Raw genomic sequence first — 23,811 nt, 5'->3', positions numbered from 1 at the left:
ATGGAAGGCTGAGGGAGCTGGGGCTCTTTAGCTTGGAGAAGAGGAGACTGAGGGGTGATCTTGTTACTGTTTACCAATATGTAAGGGGTGGGTGTCTGGAGGATGGAGCCAGGCTGTTCTCAATGCTGTCCAATGATAGAACAGGGTCAGTGGGTACAAGCTGGAACATAAGAGGTTCCAGAGAAATACAAGGAAGAATTTCTTCACTGTGAGGGTGAGGGAGCACTGGAACAGGCTGCCCAGATGGGTTGTGGAGTCTCCTTCTCTGGAGACATTCAAAACCCACCTGGATGAGTTTCTGTGTGACCTATTCTAGGTGGTCCTGCTCTGGTAGAGGGATTGGACTAGATGAGCTTTCAAGGTCCCTTCGAAACTTTAAGATTCTGTGATTATGTGATGCTGACTGGTACTCAAAATTAGTCTTCTCTCCAAATTCAGAAGCTTGTCTACTATGAAGAATATCCCATGTAATGCTTACAGGAACAGCTGCATCTGTTTCCTCAGCTATGAGGATTATATGCCTTCTTAGAGTAGCATTTCAGTGTTACTTCACTGTTACACCAGAGACTGAACTGTAGCTTAAAATTTTTAAATCATCTCTTCGTACCTAGGAGTACATTCTTACCCTGACTAGACTTCTTTTAATATTGACTGAAGGCTATGCATGAAGCCAGATAAAACCTCCATCTTTTACATTTTGTGGAAGAGAAAGAAAAATCAAAGAACTCAGAAAACAAGCATTTAAAAAAAAAGTTCAGGTTAGCAAAGTGTTTATAGGTCCTTTTCTTCTTCTGACCTACTGCTGCTGAAAGCAGAAATGAGATGTCTTCCAACCTGTGTTGTGGTTTGGCCCAGCTAGCACAGCAGCACCAAGACAGTCTGTTGCTCGGTGCCCTCATTCACCCCCACCCTCGTTAGGATGGCGGAGGACCCAGAGAAACAGGAGTAAAAAGCAATGCTGTTATGGATTGAGACAAGGGCAGGGAGGGCTCGCTGCCAATTACGGTTCCGGGCAAAACAGACTCCAGTACTCGACTTAGAGAGGAAAGTAGGAAAGTTTATTCTACAAGAAACAGAACGGAATAAAAGCAAAAAAGGGAGTAGGATGATGAGAAAATTACAACCAGCACTTTAAGATCTCCCTCCCCCATCCCTCCTTTCTTCCCAGGCCCAGCTCACTGCTCCTGATATCTCTACCTCCTCCCCCCTCAACAGCTCAGGGGTGCGGGGAATGGGGGATGTGGTCAGTCTCTCACAGATGCACTCTGCTGCTTCTCTCTTCTCAGATGAGGATGACTCCTGGCATTCTTCCTCTGCTCCAACACGGGGTTCCTTCCCCGGATCACAGTCCTTAACAAACTTCTCTGGTGTGGGTTGTTCCCAGCAGCTGCGGCTTCTGCCAATACAGGTTCCCTTCCTCGGGACACAGTCCTTGGTGAATATCTCTGGTGGTGGATTCTTCACCGCGGTTGCAGTTACAGGGTCCCTCTCTCAGGACAAGGCCTCTTCTGGGCATAAGTTTAAGGAGCTGCTTTGTCGTGGGTTCCTCCCCACAGTTACAGCTGTGGATATTGGGTCCCTTCCTTGGGACACGGCCTGCTCCGGCCATAGTGTGATAAAAGGTCCCTCCTTCGGGACACGGCCTCCTCCAGCCATGGGCACTGTCCCTGACACAAGGCCTTTAATGAAGTGAATAGCTGCCCCTGGTCCGGGGCCAGCTTTAGCAAAATGAGTCTCTGCCCCTGATGCGGGCTCATTATCAAAATGAGTCTCTACTGCCGATGCAGGGTCTTTAAAGAAATGAAAATAAATCTCAGCTTCACTAGTTCTCTCCATAGAATGCAGGGGAGTCTCTGCTCCAGCACACCTCCTCCTTTCTTTCATCACTGACCTTGGAGTCCGCATGGTTGTTTCTCTCACTGTTCCTACTCCTTGCACCACCACCAGCCAGAAGAAAAAGGGGCAGAAGAAGGAAAGAAGATGGAGGAAGAAACCTCCCCTTCCAGCTTCTTCTTAAAAAGTGATCGTGGAGGCATCTAATTGGCTCAACCCCAGAAGTGGGTCTGGCTCTGAGCTGGGGAGAGTTGCAAGCAACTTCTTACAGGAGTCATCTTTATAGCCCCTTCCCCCTTACCAGAAAAGGCTATCATGTCAAACCATGACAACATGACAGTTGCAAGTGTCTTCCATTTCAGCAGTTACTATCATTGTCCAAATAAGAGACACCTTATTTTAATATGAGTTAAGAAATCCAAATCAGGTGCTTCCATTGAAAAAGGTATTAGAACACTGAATCCCCCCTCAAAATCACCCTTGAAAATTTTGCCTCCTTAAAAGCTGGAGCTACTGGCTTTTATCTGGAAGCTTGATGATTAAGAGCCATAAGAGGATAGCACTAAATGAGCCCATCCCTGAAACCAGACAAGTCAAGTATATCATATCTCTAGTTTTATGGAATTTTCATCCATTTCCAGAGGTCTCTTTTGTGGCAGAAGGTTACATATCCTCTCTAAGATTCTTTATTTTTTCCTGATGTGTATCAAAGCATCACAGGATGTTCACACTCTCCTTTGGAAGCTGAGATACAGCTTGTGATTTCTTGGTGCTGAAACACAATTGAAATTTGGCTCACAAATAGGCAATTTGTTCAAGAAAATAGAAAAGATAGCATTTAGCCTCATTCCTCTGCAAAACACCAGTGGCTCTCCATTTCAGTGAAAAGCCATATTGAGAACCTTTTGGGTTTAATGCAGTTGTTTCTTCGTTACTGCTGGAGGCTTTGGAAACCTGCATTTAACAGTATCTGCAAAAAAAAAACAAACCCAACTTTGAAAGATAGAAGACTAGATGAGAATTATTTTGTTTGTAGTAACTAAAAGGACTACTCGAAAACATCCCCCATAGCCTACCCTGGAGGCAAAAGCACTACTTTTTTCCCCCTTTTATCTAAATTACCAGCATCATTTTATTTCAGATCAGGTATCACTGAAATGTCTCCTCAAGCCTACATTTAATTTTTTTTTTCCATAAAATAGTTTCTTTTTCATTAAGCAGAAAGTTGTTTTGTTCTGTTTGCCAGACACCTTTGGGAGATGGCAAATTCAGATCAGAATTTATTTTGATGGGAAGATGCAAAATTGAAAGCCAAGCCATGTCATGAGGATGGGCCACAGAAGGGAAACAACACAACTCTATCCCATTTTCCTCCAGATGTATTTTCATGAGTTTAGAGAGCCAGAATTTTTAAATACTCACACATTAAGCCTCAGGGCTTGCTGAAACTTAGTATGTGTGCTGCAATCACCCAAAAATACTCAATAACTCCTGAACACTCAGTAGCATAAGGAACATCTTGATCAGCTGAAAACAAGAAACCCATACCAGGCCCTCAGTCTTCAGCACATTTGGGAACTCATGTGCCCTTCTGTCTTTTACAAAGTTGTCCTCCTAACCCTCAGTGCTCCTTCTGCAAATATGAGTGGCATTGATATGATGCCAATGTGATGTGATTCTCAGCAGTTCTCATGAATGCAATAAGATATCTAGTTAAATGAAGAAGACAGAGTATTGTTGAAATAATGGCCTGTAAATTAACAATACTGAGCTAAATAACAAGGTACTCACTGAAACATAGGCATCTGTGTTGCAGAAAGCAAAGTGAGATCAATAAACACCTACGACACTTCATTCGGAAACCAGAATTGGAAGAGGTTTGCGCATTTGTTATCTGAAATGGTCTTGCATTTGACTCGATAAGTCAATTTGAGATATGTTTTGACAATCATCCAGTTGATTAGATCTTCAGGTTAATGCTGCAGATAGCTGAATCTAAATTACGAAGGAGAAATGTGCATAGTCAGAATGAAGGAAGCATTCAATTTGAGATCTCAAATAACACAGTTTGTATATGTAGCTGGGAAAAGTACCAAAGGACATCAACTACTGGTTTCTTTTATAGTATCTTCCTAAAATAAATGATTTTAAATAGGTGGATTGTCTTTAAAACCAATAATACTTAAAATTCTTTATTTACTTGCTTGCTTAACTCTCGCAACTATCACACATTTGTTCCCTCACCACATTTACAAATCACACAGACTTAAACAGAGATGAATACTTCTTGCTACGATGTTTTTCAGGGGAAAGTCTCTTGTTGATGCTTTTTTTTCTGTAATGTTTTAATTCTCTATGATATTTAATAACTAGATTTACCATCATTACTGTTGCCACTTCTGCCAGACAACAGATTTTGCTGGCAAATAATTATACTATGTCTGCTAGTTAGTTTTTCTTTCCTTATTTGTTTGTTTGTTTGTTTTGAGGATGGAAGCTTCCAGTTTTGTCTGTCTTTAAGGATATCTGTAGTGATATTTAAATCAGCTGCAGGTATCATCAATGCTACTTCTAACTTGTCCTGTAAAATACATATATTTATTACATTTATTCGTAGGAAATTGCCATCTCTTCAAGTAGTTATTCTGAACAAAATACATTTAATGCAAAGTGAGAAGTGATGCTTCTCCTTCCCTGAAACAGTAGTAAAACTAGAGAGACTTGGAGCATCTGCTTCACTTGTTGGAAACTTGAGCTCATGAGGATATTCTTTTTCTGGAAAGAGGTACCTGATCAGTGCTTGTGATGTATATCAGGTCTCAGTTCAAGCTAACCTTGCTGGCAACTCCATTTTCCTGTCCTCATCTGGCTGCAACAGAACAGCACTGAACCTCATAGATACTTAATCATTAAGGGAAACAATCTTCTTCCATATGATCTCTACCTTTCTAAAGGCTGTTTGCTCTAAGAATCAATTAAATCAGTTCAGACAGGTGTGGCAGCCAATGCAGCGCAGCGGTCTCATGTAGCTGCAATGTCACATGGAAATTCCCAACTCCAATGATGTTTGATTTTACAGGTTAGCTTAGGCTGATCTTACCAGATGATGAAGAAGCTGTGTGAAAAGCCTCTACCAAGAGAGCTGATCTTCTAATACTGGATGTAATCAAGGAAACAACAAAATATGCTGCAAGACCAGAATAATCAGTGAAGCAGTGCATGTATCCTAGTTGTGCTTTTTATCCCATAAGATTAGATTTTGTGACATGCTCATCCTTTAACATTTTTCTGGATCTACACTTTTCTTCTTAAATCAGCAGTTATTTGTAAGTGACATCTAGCATCAAACTAATATATTAGAAGATAAATATTAAAACTCATAAGCTTGAAATCTATTTGATCATAAGTTTAATTTACAGATTTTAGATTTTATAAGCAGGTATTTTGTCTTATAACCTTCTTTTCCAGAGTCAATTATACTCATAACTAACTGAAAAGTTTCCTGTACTGACCTTTGTACATGCATTCTTCACACAGCAGTTAGACTGCTCTATACATGGGTAATGACCTCAAAGTTGAAACTGAAAGGCTTTGCATATGTTGGAAGATTAAGGCTGAAACCTTAGAAACTGAGATCTGAATTCTGTAATCCACAGCAGCATGCTACAAACATCTCCTTCTCACCCATTCTTTTCTTTCCCCTTATTCCACTGAATGTCTATAAGTAATTCAGGAAAGGGTCTATGCATTTGGGCAGCAACTGGACAAGAAATGGTGCAGCAAATCACTGCAAAACAGGAACAACTAATTTCTTTAACTAGCAAATAAACACAAGTAGGCTTATTTCATGCAAACTATAACAATAATAAGTACAAATCTTTAAACTGAGTGTTGCTAATCTTAAGGATGTGTCTAAAGCAATCCATAGCATGACTTATCTTACCAATCTCTGAATGGAGAGCAACAGAAAAAAAGCATGCACACATGTGCATTAACATGCAGCACTAAGCTACTTTGCCAAATTCCTTCAATCCAAGTTTTGAAAATAAATAAAACTACAAAGGCTTCGCTCCTGGCAATGGGTCCAACAAGTCTGGTCAAGCAGACTATTACACCCATATGGAATTCCGCTGGTCTCTTCAGCAGCCAGCACAACATCTATCGATACGTGTTGTGTTCTGCTATGAACACATCCCCTCGTAAATCTCCTACTTCTTCCAGGTCCATTCCCATGTGAGTATGAGGTCTTTTGTGGGTTCTTGAAAAGAAATATATCTGGGCAGAATTCATCTCAGTAGCTTTACATGAGAGTTAAATAACACATTCAATAGAGGATTTAGGAAGCAAAGCAAACACATAGGCATTATTATAGATATGTTTTTGAGGCTTTTAATCCCAATTTGTTCCTTTCTGGGTTTTCTGACTTTACAGAAGTCAATAATAATCTCAATTTACAAGTATTATTTTTAATATAATTCTACTTTCACTGTGGCAGTGAAGGCATGAGTAAATTCTAGAGCACATAAATTCATGAAACACGAACTTAGTGGTTTAGCTCAGTAAAGATACAGTACAGAGGGACTTTCGTTTGAGGGAATCTATACTGAATAAGTTGCAACAAAAGCTAACCAAGGATGAGAACACTTGTCTGATCCTGTTCCAGCTGTGCGTAGATGAGATTACTGCTCCCAGCCATACATCACCATCTCTTTGCTGCAGGTCACTGTCCGGCTTGGCTCCAAACATGAATTCTGCATAGCATGTTTTAAGAGCTCCTGTTTGGATACTTTCAATTAACCACAGTCGCTTCATCTGAAATATGCAGCAGCTGTATAACCAGCACTGCCAAGAAGTCTGCAGTGATGTTCTTAACCCAAAGGAAGCACAGCTGAGAATCCAGGTCATGGGAACTCAGTTCTACAGCCAACACAGTGACTCTCATGGTGCCTAAAATGCAACAGCTCTCTAGCTCTGATTTGATTTTTATTTATAAGAAGCTCAGTGCAGTTTAATAACTGCATCAACTGGAGATGGTTTAGCTCAGGAGGATGAAAGTCTTTTCAGGACCATTGTTTTTTCTTCTGAAAAAATAAGGTATCCTATGCTATAATTGTCTATTTGCTCCTAGAAGTTTTTATCCTGAAAATATCCTTCTGTACACATTCAGTAGCTATGGCAACTTTTTAATGCTTCATAAGCATAAAATTAATAGTAATGAACTTCAGAAATTCATAATACATTGACTACAAATACAGTATGCAGTCAAGCAATGTATGACAAAATGTGCTGCATTTCATTCATTTTCTTATGTGCAGTACATTTAGCATTATCTAGATCAGAAGCCCATTTTACGTCATACATCCTGACTATGTGAATTTGTTATTAGTTTGAAACAGGTATTAATTACATATATCTATATAGCTGTTAGTTTTTCCAACTCTCAGTCTTTCTTTCTTGTTACATGCTTCACAGGCTGTATTCAATCTTCTACGACTCTTGTCCTTAGCAGAAGTGAATCCATAAAGGGCATTAGCATTGCAGAAAAAAAGTCCTTATTAGAGAATTAAGTAGTTAATATATCACAAGTTGAGTTTCTAACTTACACTGTTCTGAAGGGCTGCTGACAATTGGCTGTCAAAGAGTAAAAGACAGAAGAAAAAAATAAAAAACCCTGAGGATTTATTTAAATTTTTATAAGTTCATATTTTAAGATTTTCTTTTTAATTTATGATATTTTAAAGAGAAAACCACACAGCCCTACTTTTATGTCTGTCTAGAGGAACTAGAAATGCTATCCTCCTAGCTTTTCAAATACTCCTGCCTCATCCCTGCTGCCTGTCAGGCAAGTGCCCTAGAGCACTAGTAAGAGCCGTTTAAGAAACGGCAAAATCATTCAGTTGTAAAAAGCCCCAGTCAGGGAACACATTTTAGAAAATCCTTTTTGATCCTCCCTGCCTGCAAAAGGAGGGCCAGGCAGTCCCTTGCACATTAATCCGTGCCCTGGGGACACAGTGTTACATGGCAGACATCTGGGACAGCAACCAAGAAACCTACTTCTTCTCCATAGAGTGTCCTTTGTCTATTGGGCTGCCAGGATTGTGGGAAAAACAGAACTCTTGCTTTTGCAGTTGTTGAGGGCTTTTTTTTACGTTTCATTGTCCAAAAAGCCATGAGATATTATGCAGAGGCTTAGGATCTTTTATTCATCTTAGATCTTGAAGTTCGTTACAGTAGAAAATTAAGAGATTTTCACAGCACTAGAAAGGAAATGTTGTCTGTCACTGTTGCATTCTCTAGAAAAATGGCCAAGCGTGTATGCTAACTACAACACAAAGCCCTGCATGTATTGTAATAACTTAAGAAATCATCTTCTCAGTGGGGAGAAAATCTGCCTGCAAATAGTGAGGAAAACAAACTATTAAGATATGGCATACTGAGAAAACTCATCTGCCTTGTAAACTTGTTGCTGTAATTCTCTCCTACCTCTTAATTTGCTCCCTGACCTCATCCTGTTTATTCATTGCATGGGTCTGAATATAGCATGCCACCTTTTTGCTGCAAAAATTGTGTAGTTGCATACATGGCACACATTGGGCAGATAGGACATACCCAGGCACATCTTTGGGGAATATTCTATTCCAAATCTAGTAACCTGGTAAATCCAAAGCCTTAAAAGGGTAAGAACCCTCACTTGCTCTTGTAGAATTATTTTCCTGTGCTTCTTGAAGTGCAGCTGGCTGTTTTGCTCTCATATAATGAGAAATAATACACTGCTTCTTCATTAGTAGTTTGGTTAGGCATCCTCAACCAAGCCTCTTTGTTTGTAAGCAGGTATGTTATCCTGTTCAGGCTTTCCTATTGCTGATGTAAAATTAATTCAGATAATACCGTCTTCCCAACACCCAAAAACTGACCAAACCATTAAGGAAGCAACTGTGTCATGGTTTGACATGACAGCCTTTTCTGGTATGAGGGAAGGGGCTGCAAAGATGGCTCCTGCAAGAAGTTGCTCACAACTCTCCCCAGCTCAGAAAAGGCTCACTTCTGGGGCTGAGCCAATTAGACGCCTCCACGATCACTTTTTAAGAAGAAGCCGGAAGGGGAGGTGTCTTCCTCCATCTTCTTTCCTTCTTCTGCCCCTTCTTCTCTTCTTCTGGCTGGTGGTGGTGCAAGGAGTAGGAACAGTGAGAGAAACAACCATGCGGACTCCAAGGTCAGTGATGAAAGGGAGGAGGTGTACTGTAGCAGAGTCTCCCCTGCATTCTATGGAGAGAACTGGTGAAGCTGAGATTTATTTTCATTTCTTTAAAGACCCCGCATCAGCGGTACAGACTCATTTTGATAATGAGCCCGCATCAGGGGCAGAAACTCATTTTGCTAAAGCTGACCCCGGACCAGGGGCAGCGATTCACTTCATTAAAGGCCCCGAGCCAGGGACGGTGATTTTGGCCGGAGGAGGCCTTGTCCCGAAGGAGGGGCCCTTTGTCACTATGGCCGAAGCAGGCCCTGTCCCGAGGAAGGGACCCAATATCCACAGCTGCAACTGTGGGGAGGAACCCACGACAAAGCAGCTCATTAAACTTAGGCCCAGAAGAGGCCTTGTCCCGAGAGAGGGACCTTGCAACTGCAGAAACTGCAACCGCGGTGAAGAATCCACGTCAGAGATATTCACCAAGGACTATGTCCCGAGGAAGGGACCTTGCAAGTGCAGAAACTGCAACCGCGGTGAAGAATCCATGTCAGAGATATTCACCAAGGACTGTGTCCCGTGTGAGGGAACCTGTATCGGCAGAAGCCGCAGCTGCTGGGAACAACCCACACCAGAGAAGTTTGTTAAGGACTGTGTTCCGGGGGAGGAACCCCGTGTTGGAGCAGGGGAAGAATGCCAGGAGTCATCCTCATCTGAGAAGACAGAAGCGGCAAAGCCCATCTGTGAGAGACTGACCACATCCCCCACTCCCTACCCCCCTGAGCTGTTGCGGGGGGAGGAGGTAGAGATATCGGGAGCAGTGAGCTGGGCCCGGGAAGAAAGGAGGGATGGGGGAGGGAGATCTTAAAGTGCTGGTTGTAATTTTCTCATCATCCTACTCCCTTTTTGCTTTTATTCTGTTCTGTTTCTTGTAGAATAAACTTTCCTGCTTTCCTCTCTAAGTCGAGTACTGGAGTCTGTTTTGCCCAGAACCATAATTGGCAGCGAGCCCTCCCTGCCCTTGTCTCAATCCACAACAATCTTGCTTATCTTTTTACTCCCATTTTGCTGGGTCCTCCACCATCTTAACGAGGGTGGGGGTGAATGGGGGCATCGAGCGAGAAACTGTCGTGGTGCTGTTGTGCTAGCTGGGCCAAACCACGACAAACTGTAACAAAACTAATCTCTTTTAACAAAAACCTCATTGTTGTTCTTTTCTTGTAACCGAAGAACCTTCCTGCTCCAAAGAAACCTTCCTCTTATTCAATCCAGGATTGCTTCCCAAGGATTGTCGCATTGCATGAGAAAGTGACTTATTCACTCAGGCTATTAGAAGGAGGCAGAATTTTTATCTACCCTTTCATTTCTGACATATTTTCTTTTTATTTGTTCCCTCACAGTCATACAGTCTCATCACATGGTCACTGATGGGAATTATGCTCCATCTCAGGTCATACTGTCATTTTAAATCTGATTGTTAGAGCAAAGGGAAAAAAAAAGAGGTCAATAATTGCTACGATTTTCTTGGGAACTGACAGGCCACATCTGAGGTTTCCCTAGACAAATCTTCTTTAATTACAAGTTAAGCTGATGTTCCCCCGTGTAGCAGGTAGAATTGAGCAGGATTACTTTTAAAAGGATTGCACTGATCTGCTTTGGTGACAGTTTCATTTTGAAATTCTGATAACAAGCAAGAAGATGGATTATAAATATACAGTTCTTGGTAGTGTACATGACTTACACATACTGAAAACTGTGCCACAGCAGCCACCCTTCTTTTCAGCTCCTCTTTTAAGGCCAGAGGATTTTTATTTTGAGCACTGCAATTGCCGTGTTTTATTTTAGTGATTACTTAATATGGTTGTAAAGAACAGAGCAAAAAGTTTGGAAATTCTATACAGGAAATCCTGCAAACAGGGATTCCAGAAAGGGAATTTTTCATCCTGGAGACAAATGTGACATTCAGCCTTTTACAAGATAAATCAATGAAAAGTTTGTAAAAGATTGAATGCTTTGAAGTATGTAAATAATTAATAGATTGAAAATCAAGTAAATATTAATGGCTTCTTAAATCACTTTCATTCTAACCCATGCAATTGTAGTGCAGAAACCTTCCAGATTCCTTTTCATCGTACTTAGAAAAACCCCAAAGCAATTTATCTTACAATGATATATGATCTGACAGTAGCATGGCTGGTAAAATAAGGCTTACTTTATTTCATGTGAGAAAATATTTTCTACAACTCCTAGCAGGTTGCATATTCCAGAAACAAAGAATGATGGCTGAAATAGCTCACATACTAAGATTCTAAGGGAGTGGAGCATCTCCCTTATGATGGGAGGCGGAGGAAGCTAGGCTCTTCAGCTTGGAGGAGACTGAGGGGTGACCTCATTCATGTTTACAAATATGTAAAGGGTGGGTGTCAGGAGGATGGAGCCAGGCTGTTCTCAATGATATCCAACCATAGGACAAGGGGTAATGGGTATAAACAGGAACGCAAGAGGCTCCAAAGAAATACAAGGAAGAATTTCTTCACTGTGAGGGTGACAGAGCACTGGCACAGGCTGCCCAGATGGGTTGTGGAGTCTCCTTCTCTGGAGACATTCAAAACCCACCTGGATGGGTTTCTGTGTGACCTACTCTAGGTGGTCCTGCTCTGGTAGAGGGATTGGACTAGATGAGCTTTCGAGGTCCCTTCGAAACCTTAAGATTCTGTGATTCTGTGATACAATGATGCACAACTCACTACACAAATAAAACTGCACTGAAACAGCACATGCTTGGGTTTGGTTTATCTTAATGTATTTTGTAAATTTAGCAGTACAAGACAGAAGTTGCTATTCCACTCCAATATGGCTAGAACCTAGCATCTTCAGAGAGTCATAAGAATTATGATAGCTTGTGAAGCATTGTAGCATCAAGAGTTAAAACATGGCGGGGGGGGGGAAGCAGGGTATTAGGAAGAGAGAGTGAAAACGCACAAAGATTTTAAAGTTAGATTTTTACATGATTTTTTTTTTAAATTATTTCAGAAAAGTGAACATTAGGAAAACTCAAAAGTATATTTGATTGGGTTATCAGTTGCATTTCCCCAAACAATCTTATGTGCAAGAAAACTTTGTACTTCCAGAATTTTCAGCAGCAGCAAGCATTGCCTATAGATTCAGATCTATTAAAAAACAAGGAAAAAGGCATCCCTGAAGGTAGGTATTGCAGCTATAGCTAAGGATGAGGTGGATTACAGCTGATGTGGGGTACGCATCTATGTTGTGGTTACTACTGACAGAAGGATGGAGTGCAGACCTGCTGTGTGAAAAATCAAGCATAACTGCTCTCCTTGGGTCACTGACCTATTTCTGTTGACAGCTGAAGACTTTCCTGGAGCTCAGAAATCTCCTGAAGCAAGTGTTTGCCCTGGTCTGTTCCCCTTGCACAGAGCATGCTATTTTGATGGGCAAGAAGCAAGTTCACCAAAGGGCTCTGCTTCCTCAGTGTGAGGGGATATGAGTGCCGTGTGGGTGGCACAGCAAAAGCTCTGCCTTTAGTAGGCCATCGTTTCTTGTACTGATCTCTGTGAATAATACTCTGACAGTAGTAAGGTGCCTAAGCAGGGGGCTGTTAAGACTCTTATGTAGGCCACCCAAGTTCACACTCCACAGAGGAGGACATGAAAGTTTCTCAGCCTTCAAGCCTCTAAATTATCTGTTTTCCTTTTGCCAGAAGGAAAGCACTTTCACGTAAAACATTGAAGGATTTAAAATAGGAACAGATACTGAAAGATGGGGTTAGCTTTCTGCTACTGGCTGCTTTAGCAAAAGATGGAAATTAACTTAGGGCAGATCTGTACCAAGCCCCTTCTGGCCTTGCTCTTTCCTGTGGAAGCTTCTAGGTCTGTCCATGAAAGCTGTTGGTTTGAGACTTTTTACTGTTTCTCCACTGTGGTCAATGAGGAGGGATGTTTCTGGGGCTCACAGTTCCTATGACTTTAATGGTTTGTGGGTGAAAACACTCACAGAATATACCATCAGCACAAGTGGAACTGCATAAAGGTGACATTATTTACCAGAAATATATGGAGACCTTAGGTTAGACTTGGTTTAAGTGCACATTTGCCAAAAGACCAGTTTCCAACTCCCCAAAGAACACAGGTATATTATCAAGAGGAAAGATTTCTGATGAATAGTTGCAATCACCTCTGTCAGGGCAGAGATTGTTTTAATATTGAGTATAAGCCTGGGATTACTTGAAACAATGCAGAAAAAAAGGCACTCTGAAATAGTATTCCTGAATAGTCAGGGAGCAGCTGATGGGAGAAACTAATTGAAAAGCCTCACCCTTTATTACAACAGAGCATGTTTAAGACCTCTTTTCTGTCTGTAATCCAAGGAAAAAAGAGTTCAAGACTATCACTGTTTTAATGTACAGTGGCTACATCTCTAAGCCTTCAGGCCTCAAGCCATTTTTTCTCAGAGAGAGCAGATTCCTTCCAAAGACCTCAGCATACTGACTCTCAAGTTACAGGAGGCAGCATGTAGAACTCCACTCTCCTTGCTATAAATCAACATAAGGACATGAGAGATCTGATAACAGAATTGCCTTGCCGTAGGAAATTAGCCTGAGAATCAGTACTCTACATAATGCCACTGAAAGTACTATGAAGGATGCCTTTGGAACCCAGCAATAACCCCAAAATACCCACTAGTGGGAGAAAAGAAGGTGTAGGAGGGATTCCCACTATGACAGATCTTTAACATCAGTCCTTGCAGTCTGTTACAGAGCACAGGCATGCCAACGGTGTGATTTTGCAATAAGGGATGACCTTATTTTCCAACTAGCAGGCACAACCACTGCAGTCCTGGGTCCAGACTGGAGAGGGGAATATATTCTCTTCATTGGTATCACAGAGAGATTCCTGTTAATTTAAAGGTTTTTCTACAAGCCCAAGCCTAATGAAGATAGCTTTCAGTAAGGATATGTTAATGAACAAAATGCTAAGCAGTTTGGGTTTTCTGTTTGTTTCTTTTGTTTGAAAAGACAAGAAAAGGAAATAGGAAGAGAAACCAATTAAAATCTTTCCTTTTTTATTTTCTATGCTAAAGCTGGAACAACATTTTTGTTTGGTTGTGTTTGGTGTTTTTTCTGCACCATACCATATTTTTCAGAGATTTTTGCATTAAATTAAAATGTATTACACAACTTTCATTTCCAAAAAAAGATACAGCTCTCTCTTGTCTTGGAACCCAGAGTAATTGTATCTTTAGATGGAGTCATCAGTAGATCTTTTTATTGGCTATTCTTGGCTATTTTCTTCAAAATATTACATGGGCACCTTTCTAGAACCAGTCCACGAGCAGAAATTTCCTTGCTGTAGTATTGCTTAGCTTCAGCACTTCTGCCACACTAAGCCTTTGTTAGGAAGGAACCAGGCACTGAGATTGCTATGCCAGCAAAAACATCCCAAGTGGAGCCATCTAACCTTGTCTAGCAGTGAATTCCATATATTAATTACCAATTACATGAAGGAATACTTTAGCAGCTTCTATATTTTCTGTCTACCAATCTCATTGAATATCTTCTTTGTTCTGCTGACACTACAGATAACATCCTCTGGCTCATCTTTCTGCCTTCAGCTTAATCTATATTGCTGTTTGTCTGTAATAATCCCTAAAGAAGTGCTTTCTTTAGGGATTAGTATACATGTATTTCCTCTATAGATATAACACACAAATCAAAGAAGAAAAAGCTGGTAAAACCCTAAAAGATGGTCTCAAACAATCTCTTGATGAAAAATTGTCCCCTATTGTGCATCTTTGTTCTAGATTAAATTTAAATGCTCCAAGCAACAAAATGCTAAATATAATTATATAACATATATATTATTAATATTGTACATTTCTATATAATATATTTTTATGTAATATAATGCAAAAAATACAATATTATATACTATATTATATTTTGGCACTGTCTTTTGCCACTGTCTCCTATAACATCCTCATCAGAAAGCTCAGAGAGTGTAGATTGGATGAGTGGACGGTGAGGTGGATCGAGAGCTGGCTGAATGACAGAGCCCAGAGGGTGGTGATCAATGGCACAGAATTCAGTTAGAGGCCTGTTGCTAGTGAAGCTCCACAGGGATCGGTTCTGGGGCCAATCTTGTTCAACATCTTCATCAATGACCTGATTGAGGGGACAGAGTGTACCCTCAGCAAGTTGGCTGATTACACCAAACTGGGAGGACTGGCTGATTCCCCAGAAGGCTGTGCTGCCATTCAGTGGGACCTTGATTGGCTTGAGAGTTATGCAGAGAGGAACCTCATGAATTTCAGCAGGACAAGTGCAGAGTCCTGCATCTAGGAAGGAACAACCCCATGTACCAGTACAGGCTGTGGATTGATCTGCTGGAGAGCTGCTCTGCAGAGAGAGACCTGGAAGTCCTGTTTGACAATAAACTAAGCATGAGACAGCAATGTGCTCTCGTGGCCAAGAAGGCTAATGGCATTCTGGAATGCATCAAGAAGAGTGTGGCCAGCAGTTTCGAAGGAGATTCTGCTCCTCCTCTACTCAGCCCTGGTGAGGCCTCATCTAAAGTCCTGTGTCCAGTTCTGGGCTCCTCAGCTCAAGAAGGACAGAGAACTTCTGGAGAGAGTCCAGTGCAGGGCCACCTAGATGATCAGTGGACTGGAACATCTTTCATACAGGAAAGGCTGCAGGAACTGGGGCTGTTTAGTCCAGAAGAGGAGACTGAGAGGGGAATCTCATTAATATTTACAAATATCTAAACGTTGGATGTCAGGAGGTTGGGGAATCCCCTTTCTCTATTGTACCTAGCAACAGGACAAGGGGTAATGGGATGAAGCTGGAACACAAAAAGTTCCATGTAAATATAAGAAAAACCAATTTTACTGTGACTGTTTCTAATACCACACTTACTTCAAGGAGCTCTGCTGAAGAGCAGAGGCTGGCACAAGTTTCTGTTTTTTGTTTGAAGCCTGAAATGGGATCTCATTGTATACAGAGTATTATAAGTTCTGTATAGCTGTATAATTATCTTGGATTTTTTAGATATTGAATGACATTAAGGATTTTTGCATTAAACCCCCCCCAACTTTAATACAAAAAGCTTTCAGATAGCAGAAGTAAGATTGAATGCAGTTTATTCATCTGTAGGAAGTTTATTTCAGAAAGTTGTTTAAATTCTGCATAATCAAATGAAAAAAAAACATTCAAAAACGTACCTCAGTGTGTATATGTATATTTAATATTTGGGTTTTATTTGCCCTTTAATCAAAGTTATTGATTGTAACAGTACTTTATGCCTGAAGATTTTGATTATGAGTTCCTATCCCAGCTCAGAAAGGCCTGGTATCACCATCTCTGAATTTCAAGGAGACTTTAATTTTAGAATATCCATCTGTGTACTAACACAGGTTATAGAGACTCCATGTCTGTGGGAGTATTTTCCTTCTGAAGAGTCTGTGATTGTAGCTACTAGGGTCCAGAACTTCTGTTTGGCTCCCTAGCTTGTTGATGGTCATTCCTGGTCCCAAAAGATCAAACAAAAGTTACTTTGGATAGAAACCCCTGGTTTCTAGACTGTGTTGTTAATTCACTAAAGTAGTAGTTGAGGGATTTTTGAAGATTATCACTGAGAATAACAGTTGACAGGGACAAGCATCCAGTTGCTTCTGTACAGAGAAGGATTTTTTTCATGTTTATATTGGATCCAGGTAGGCTGTTTTTATAGCTACATGAAGGGAAACTTGAGTCACTTGAGTCAGTATTTTCAGTAGGCAGTAGAAAATGTCTAGAGACAAATCACTGGTATTTTCAGAAATCAAAGGTATTTTGAACAAATCAAAGGTATTTTCATAACTGAACTATTTAGATTATGTGTATAATTTTTGCATAGTTTATACTAATTTTACTAAAACTGTTAAGAAACCAGTAGACATTGGTATCTCAGTGAAGACCAACACTAACAAAGACATAAGCATAGAATGAGAAGTTATATTCTTTCTATACCTGTGACTCTAAAATAGTGGTTTGAAGCATAATCGGCATGAAAATAGTAATTTGTATATGTGCACCATGCTACTTATTCACTTATTTCCATTTCTGTTGCAAAATATTGAAGCTCTGTGTTGCTTTAGCATCACTGGCTTTATGCTCCCTTCCCATCATTCCTTCTGGGTGATCTGATTTGCTTAGATAATTTATGTCTTTTTCATAGGTCTTCCACAAATCTGTCTAAATCCTACTTAAACTGTTAGTGTTGTGAATGCCCAGAGCAATAGCCTGTACAACAGAAAGAAAAGCATAATATACACATTAATCTTTAATTTTGTAACTGAAATAACTTCACCGATAAAGGCTGTTACAGTGATTTTTTTTTTTTTTTTTTTTCAGAGAGAAATGGGTTGTCTAAGCATATTGTTTTGTTCAGGCCAGTTTTATTTGCTCTTCTTCAGAAATACCACAGATCATGCTGAGCAAGACATTTGTGTCTAATCTGCTCAGAGATAGTGGTATTGACAGGAAGGTGATAAGACTAGTCTCACAAAATGACCTACATTTTTTAAAGTAAGAATTTTTCTTTCCCAAACTATTATTTCTACTATTAGCTATATAAACAAATGTCTTTAACAACTTTGTAAATCTATATTTTGCAAATCTCTATTTTTGTTCTTGTAAAATAAGATAAGGTACCAAAAAAGCTAAAAGGCAGGCAAATACCGGGACACTCTTAAGAACTGTATTTGTTTTTTTGCTCTACCTCGTAGAAAAATTTCTACTGACAACTTACCAGTGAAAGCAAACCGGACACTGAAATGATCTAGTGTTAATTAAGATAGACAGGAGCAGGGCTGGGAGCTTGTACAAGTCCCCACTGTGTAATTTAAGCACATCCATAAGGAGGTAGATTTAAGTTGAGACTGGCTCATCTACTCAGCATGCCGTCTGCTTATGCTAGTCAGGTGTAAGAGGTCAACTGTCACAAGTCGGATCAATGAAAACTGTTAACCTATGCAAAAAGCAATCTTGGTGTATTTTGCAGAAAACACCAAGTTGGGTGGGAGTGTTGATTTGCTTAAGGGGTAGCATCTGGACAGGCCGTGTTGACAGTTGAGGCCAACTGTATGAGGTTTAACAAGGGCAAGTACCGGCTCCTGCATTTGGGCCGCAACAACTAACACACGAAAATACAGGCTTGGGGCAGAGTGGCTGTACAGCTGCACAGGGGAAAAGAACTTGGGGCTGGACATGAGCCAGCAGCGTGCCCAGGTGGCCAAGGCCAATAGTATCCTGGCTTGTATCAGAAATAGTGTGGCCAGCAGGACCAGGGAAGTGACTGTCCCCCTGTACTTGATCACACCTCAAATACCACACCTCAGTTTTAGGCTTCACACTACAAGAGGGACATCGAGGTTCTGGAGCATGCCCAGAGACGGGCAACAAAGCTGGTGAAGGATCCAGAGAGCAAGTCTGATGAGGAGCAGCTATGGGAACTGGGGTTGTTCAGCCTGGAGAAGAGGAGGCTGAGGGGAGACGTAATCACTCTCTACAACTACCTGAAAGGAGGTTGTAGTGAGGTGGGAGTCAGTTTCTTCTCTCAGATAACAGGCAATAGGACAAGAGGAAACAGCCTCAAGCTGCACCGGGGGAGGTTTAGATTGGATATTAGAAAAAAATTCTTCACTGAAAGAACATTGGAACAGGCTGCCCAGGGATGTGGCTCAGTCACCATCTTTAGAGGTATTCAAAAGATGTCTAGACTTAATGCTTAGAGACATAGTTTAATGGTTAACTTGTCAGTGTTAGACTTACAGCTTGACTTGGTGATCCAAAAGGTCTTTTCCAACCTAAATAATTTCATGATATTTCCAATTTTTTTTTTTATTTAAATATTCCATTTGCTCTTTCTCCTTAGTAATTATTCTACAATTCTAATTGTTCCATCTAACTATTAGAAGAATTCAGTCCATAGTTTCCATTTCAATGAAGTTAAGAGTACATTTTTCAATAGTATTTTATATTAAAATGAATATATATAGTTTATTATTTTGTTCTTGACATGTAAGATTTGTTTGTATAGCGGAAGCATGAAAGCAACATGAAATCAACTTGTAATTGATTCATACAAGTCACTTGAACCTATTAAAGTATTTTTTCTGAAACAGTCTGTTAAGTTAACCACAAAAGCATCAAGCACAGGAGTAGCTCTGTTGTAAATTAATGGAGCAGGTGAGCATGTCACAGACAAACAGCAGTGTGGCAAATGGCAGTACTCTCATCACGAAATAATAGCAGAAAGACTGCATAGGTCAAGGATGTAAAGATGTAAGCAGATCTTCTGCACAGGTATGTTGGGTTGTAGCCTTGTTTATTTTTTGCCTGGTAACAAGGGAAGGTGACTGCAGTACTGGCACCCATAAGAAGAGTTTGAAACTTCCCCCAGTTCTGAGTTGGCCCCACCTCTGTCTTGGCTGGGCCAATCTGGTGCCTCTGCCATCACTATTTAAGAAGGGCAATGGCCAGTGAACAGCGGACCCTGCATTCAGCAAAGGAAAGGGAGGAAAACCAGACTAGAGATCCCTCTGCAGCCTGTGGTGAGAAGGTGGCTGTCCCCCTGCAACCCATGGAGGGCAATAGTGGGAGTGATAGTTGCCAGCAGCTCTGAGAGGACCCCATGCCAGAGGGAGTGAGTGCTGAGGATCCCATGCCAGGGGAGGAATTGCACACAGACAGGCAGGAGACTGTGTGAGGAGGCGGTCACGGCACAGGCCATGCTGGAGAGCCTGTGGGCCCAGAGACACACACAGGAAGCAGAGAGGAGCTGCAGCCCTCGGGATGAACGCATGTTGGAGTGGCCTGTGCAGAGCTGCTGGGTGTGTGAGGTATCCCGTGCTGAAGCAGGGTGATGGGTCAAGGAATCGTCATTCCCTGAGGAGAAATGAGTGTCAGGAGCTATCAAGAAAGGAATGACTAAACCCCCCCTTTCCTGCCTCTCTGTGCCACTCATGGGGTGAGCAGGAGGTAATGCCTGAGCTGGGAAAGAGGGGAGGGGTGGGGGGATAGGTGGTCTGGAAGGACTGGTTGTGAGAACCAAGGCCACAACAAAATGCTTTTCTATGTTACCAACCATACTGGTTACACAAGGCCACAACAAAATGCCTTACTATGGCTAGTTTAGTTTCCTCAGTAGTGCAAAGTATGAGAAATCTTTTTGTATCATGAATCATCATGAATCATCATTTTGATTCTCTACTTTTTCAGAGCAAGTCCCTTTTTTTTTAAAAAAAAAAAAGTACTTACTGGTTTTGTTGGACTTCTCTTTAAGATAAGATGAACACAGATGCTGCAGAACCTCTTGTTGCCATGTATTCCCACAAAGTCTGTTCCTTTGAACATCCTGACATCCAAAATATAAGAGGGAAAGAAACACAAAGGGCTTGGGAGTGCCAGGAACTCCTCCTTGCCCATACCACAACCCAATCGCAGCAGATGAATGCAGAGGCCAAGGCTGGACCTGCCAGGCTGCAAATGTGGTTCTTCACAAGTCAGATCTATTAATGGTGACTGCAGACCAGTCTGGTGTGGAGATATCTAGTATCAAAAGGAACAGACAGCCCTTGGCAGCTCTTGTCATGTAATGCTCATCATTGCTCTGTGTCTTTCTCCTCAGTTTGGCTGCCTTTTCTCAGTACCAAAATTAATTTATCAAACATAGCTGGGCATTGTTGGAGGGAGCAAAAGAAAAACCTGTCTGACATCAGGCTTGTAACAAAGAGTTGTTCAGGCACCAGCATGCAGGAAGTCACTGCCCAGAACCAGAGCCCAGGAAGAAGTATTTTGGAGAGGCCATTGTGTCCAACTGAGGGAAAGAGCGTGTTGATTATGGCTTAGTTCCCAATGCAGTCAGTCAGACACAAACTTGCTAAGCCTCCCAGCCAAGAAGCTTCATTGACTTAGACTTCAAAACACAATGTCTCTGTAACATAGTCCTCTTTGTCCTCCCTACATGGCCTGAACTTTACTACTGGTGGTCTGGGTTCATTTTTTTTTTCTTAGGTACTCAGTGCCTGATTTAGAGAAGTTTCAGTTGTCACACCCATTCTTCAAGAGAAAAGTTGGTATATTCAGCTGATGCACTGTCACTAAGCTAGCTGCAACTGGGAACCTTTGTGAAGCTTACCAAAGGAATCACCATCTCCTCTCTACAAAAATTTATTTCAGTTGAGGAAGAAGAACAAAAACAAACAAAAGCCCCCATCTTTACTAGAGTGAAAATAACACCCATCACAGATGGTTTTGCTGTAGTACTTGTTCTTTTACATTTGTAAAACCTTGATTTCCCTTCCTAAAGAGTTCTGCTTTTGGCAGAGTTTCCAGTAACAAGACCTCTATTGTTATCTAGACCACAATCTGCCCTAAATTAATTTTTTAAAAGATCTTTCTTTTTTTTTCAGTAGACATGATGTTGTGTACTCTGGAAATACTTGAGAATGAAATGTTCTTTGCCAGTTGGTTGGTTGTTTTTCTTTTTTAAATTGCATTTTCTTTTTCAAAAGGCATTGACTCAAGAGATAATGTCTTTGTTGTATGTTCTTTCTATATTTTTTTTTTTTTCAGGAGCACCTGAAAGCTTTTGACCAGGAAGTAAATGCATTTGTGGACTATCTGTTTGGACCTCGAGGTAGGCTGCTTCACCTATAACCCTGTTAGGAAATAATACCTATGCAGATTAGCACTCAAAAGTATTCTAATAAATGGAAATTCTCACTGAAAAATGTGGACTAGGCAGAATCATTGTATTTGCAGGAACAAATCATTATTATAAGAAATCTATCAATACACTGGATTTATAGAAAGCCTGCATTTATAGAAATAATATGAAAAATAAACATACACTGCATTTGTAGAAAGATTTTTGTTGTTACTGACTTATTATCTGTAATACTAATTTAAACCAATCACAGATTATACTGAAGGTGAAAGAAGAAATTAAAACAATTTTTTAAATTATTATTTAACAAAACAATCACTACATTTGCAAGTCCTTTGTTTCTGGGACTATCATAGGACTTCAGTTTTCCATCCTAATGTAGATTAAAAAAAATGGAAACTCTGACTTTTAAAATCAATCCCATATTTTTGGTTTCTGCTGTAGGCAGTAACTTCTGAAATACTGATATTTCTATACTGGCTTTAGCCATCATAACCCAGATGTGACTGAGGTCACAAACAGAGACAGAAAGCCATGCATTAGTTCCCAGCAGCAACCTCCGCAGTACCAGGTTAACACAAGCTGCAGTACTGCACTACTAGAATAAGGGGTGTACTATCAAAGCTCTGAATTTGATTCCTGTAGAGGCATATTTTGTGCCTTTATTCACTGGTGTCAGATGGAATTTGTACAGAAAACTACCTGAATATTTGTTTTGAACTAGCAGACCAAGCCTTTTGAATTAGGGAACAGAAGCCACATGTGAATCAGTTGCATTTATTCCTAAGTGGTCTCACAATCTGGTGCTGGTCCATATTATTCTGGTTAGGAGATTATTTAGGCTCAGAGCAAAATGAAACACATTGCAAGAGCTTTATTGTTCTGTAAGAACTGTTTCCTAAGTTGCCCTCACCTGCAGAGTATTGTTTGGTGTTACACAAAATTAAGGAATATTGAATTGCAGGAGCTAAATCTAGTTAATTAGTTGTTTATCTATGAAAGAAACAGAGGGCATCAAGAACAGATACATTTTAATAAATTTATGATAAAATAAAAAGCACTTCTCAATTATGAGCAGTAGCAAGGCATTTGTGCAAAACCATCTACCCTCTGCACCTCAATCTACTCAGACACCAACTGCCCAAAGCTATACAGAAACTTGAATCAAAATATTTCTAAACCTCACTGATAAAATCCAGATACCTTTAAAGAGACTGGGAGGCCTGCCACTCATTTCAAAGCAGCCAAGATTTCACGCCAAGGGTCTGGCACTCTGTGGCTAGTGCCTGTGAATGAACTTATTCACAGAGCAATCAAAGCTTGTGGGTGCCTGCTCCTTCCTCTGCTCCAGTCCAGCACTTCCACACTGTGGCTTTATTCACTGCCTTGGTCTCAAACTCAGATGTTGTATGGGTCCAACATTGTGAAAATAATCCTTTTTCCTATTGGCAGTGTACATTTTTAGTACTTGAACATGGAGATTGAACTATCAGTCAACAGAAATACTTTTGGTCTCTCTTTCTGATAACTTTTTTCCTCTCTTTTCATGTGACATAAAAACCTCTCTCTTCTTGTCATTCAGAGATAAATGCAAGTAGAAACAAACCAGTCACATTCTTTGGCTGCCTTTTATAAACAGCATTCTGCCACTTCATTTTACCCTTCGGGATACTAAAGTCAGGGTGGAAAAAAATCAGTAAGGGTGCATGTTTTAATAATTTTCTCTTGAAACTGAAACAGTATAGATCTTAAAAATTCTTGACGTGCTGACCTGAACAAACACAAGTTCTGCTTTTGTATGAATCAGCCCACATGCTTGTGGCCACTCACAGCAAGCTGAAAACTTTCTGAGAGTGTACTGAGGCAGCATTTAGTGCTGTTTAGTTCAATTTGTAGTCTCATCTCTTCTAATTACCTTTCCTCTTTGAGTAAACATGCTGTTTCATCATTTACCAATGCCAGCTGGCTCTTACACAAATAACCTTTATGCATGTAAGTGTTGCAATCCTTGTATGGGGAGACCCTGCCTTAGATAGCAGCCTTGCCAACATGACTGCTGTC

The 23,811-nt window shown here is 40.6% G+C and overlaps 1 protein-coding gene across 1 annotated transcript in view; it reads left to right on the top strand.

Moving 5' to 3' along the window:
* Positions 1–919: 919 nt before the first annotated feature.
* The window catches only part of ELOVL2 (ELOVL fatty acid elongase 2), a 41,805-nt gene continuing 18,913 nt past the window's right edge, over positions 920–23,811 (top strand). The window contains exons 1-3 of the mRNA XM_061994923.1: positions 920–945; positions 21,096–21,153; positions 21,657–21,720. Coding sequence (XP_061850907.1) covers positions 920–945; positions 21,096–21,153; positions 21,657–21,720 — 148 coding nt within the window. The remainder of the gene's footprint in view (positions 946–21,095; positions 21,154–21,656; positions 21,721–23,811) is intronic.

This window comes from Colius striatus, chromosome 4 (genome assembly GCF_028858725.1).
Source record: "Colius striatus isolate bColStr4 chromosome 4, bColStr4.1.hap1, whole genome shotgun sequence".
Classification (NCBI taxonomy): domain Eukaryota; kingdom Metazoa; phylum Chordata; class Aves; order Coliiformes; family Coliidae; genus Colius; species Colius striatus.
Note: the sequence above shows the minus strand (reverse complement) of the source record. Positions and strands in the feature narration are given on the sequence as shown.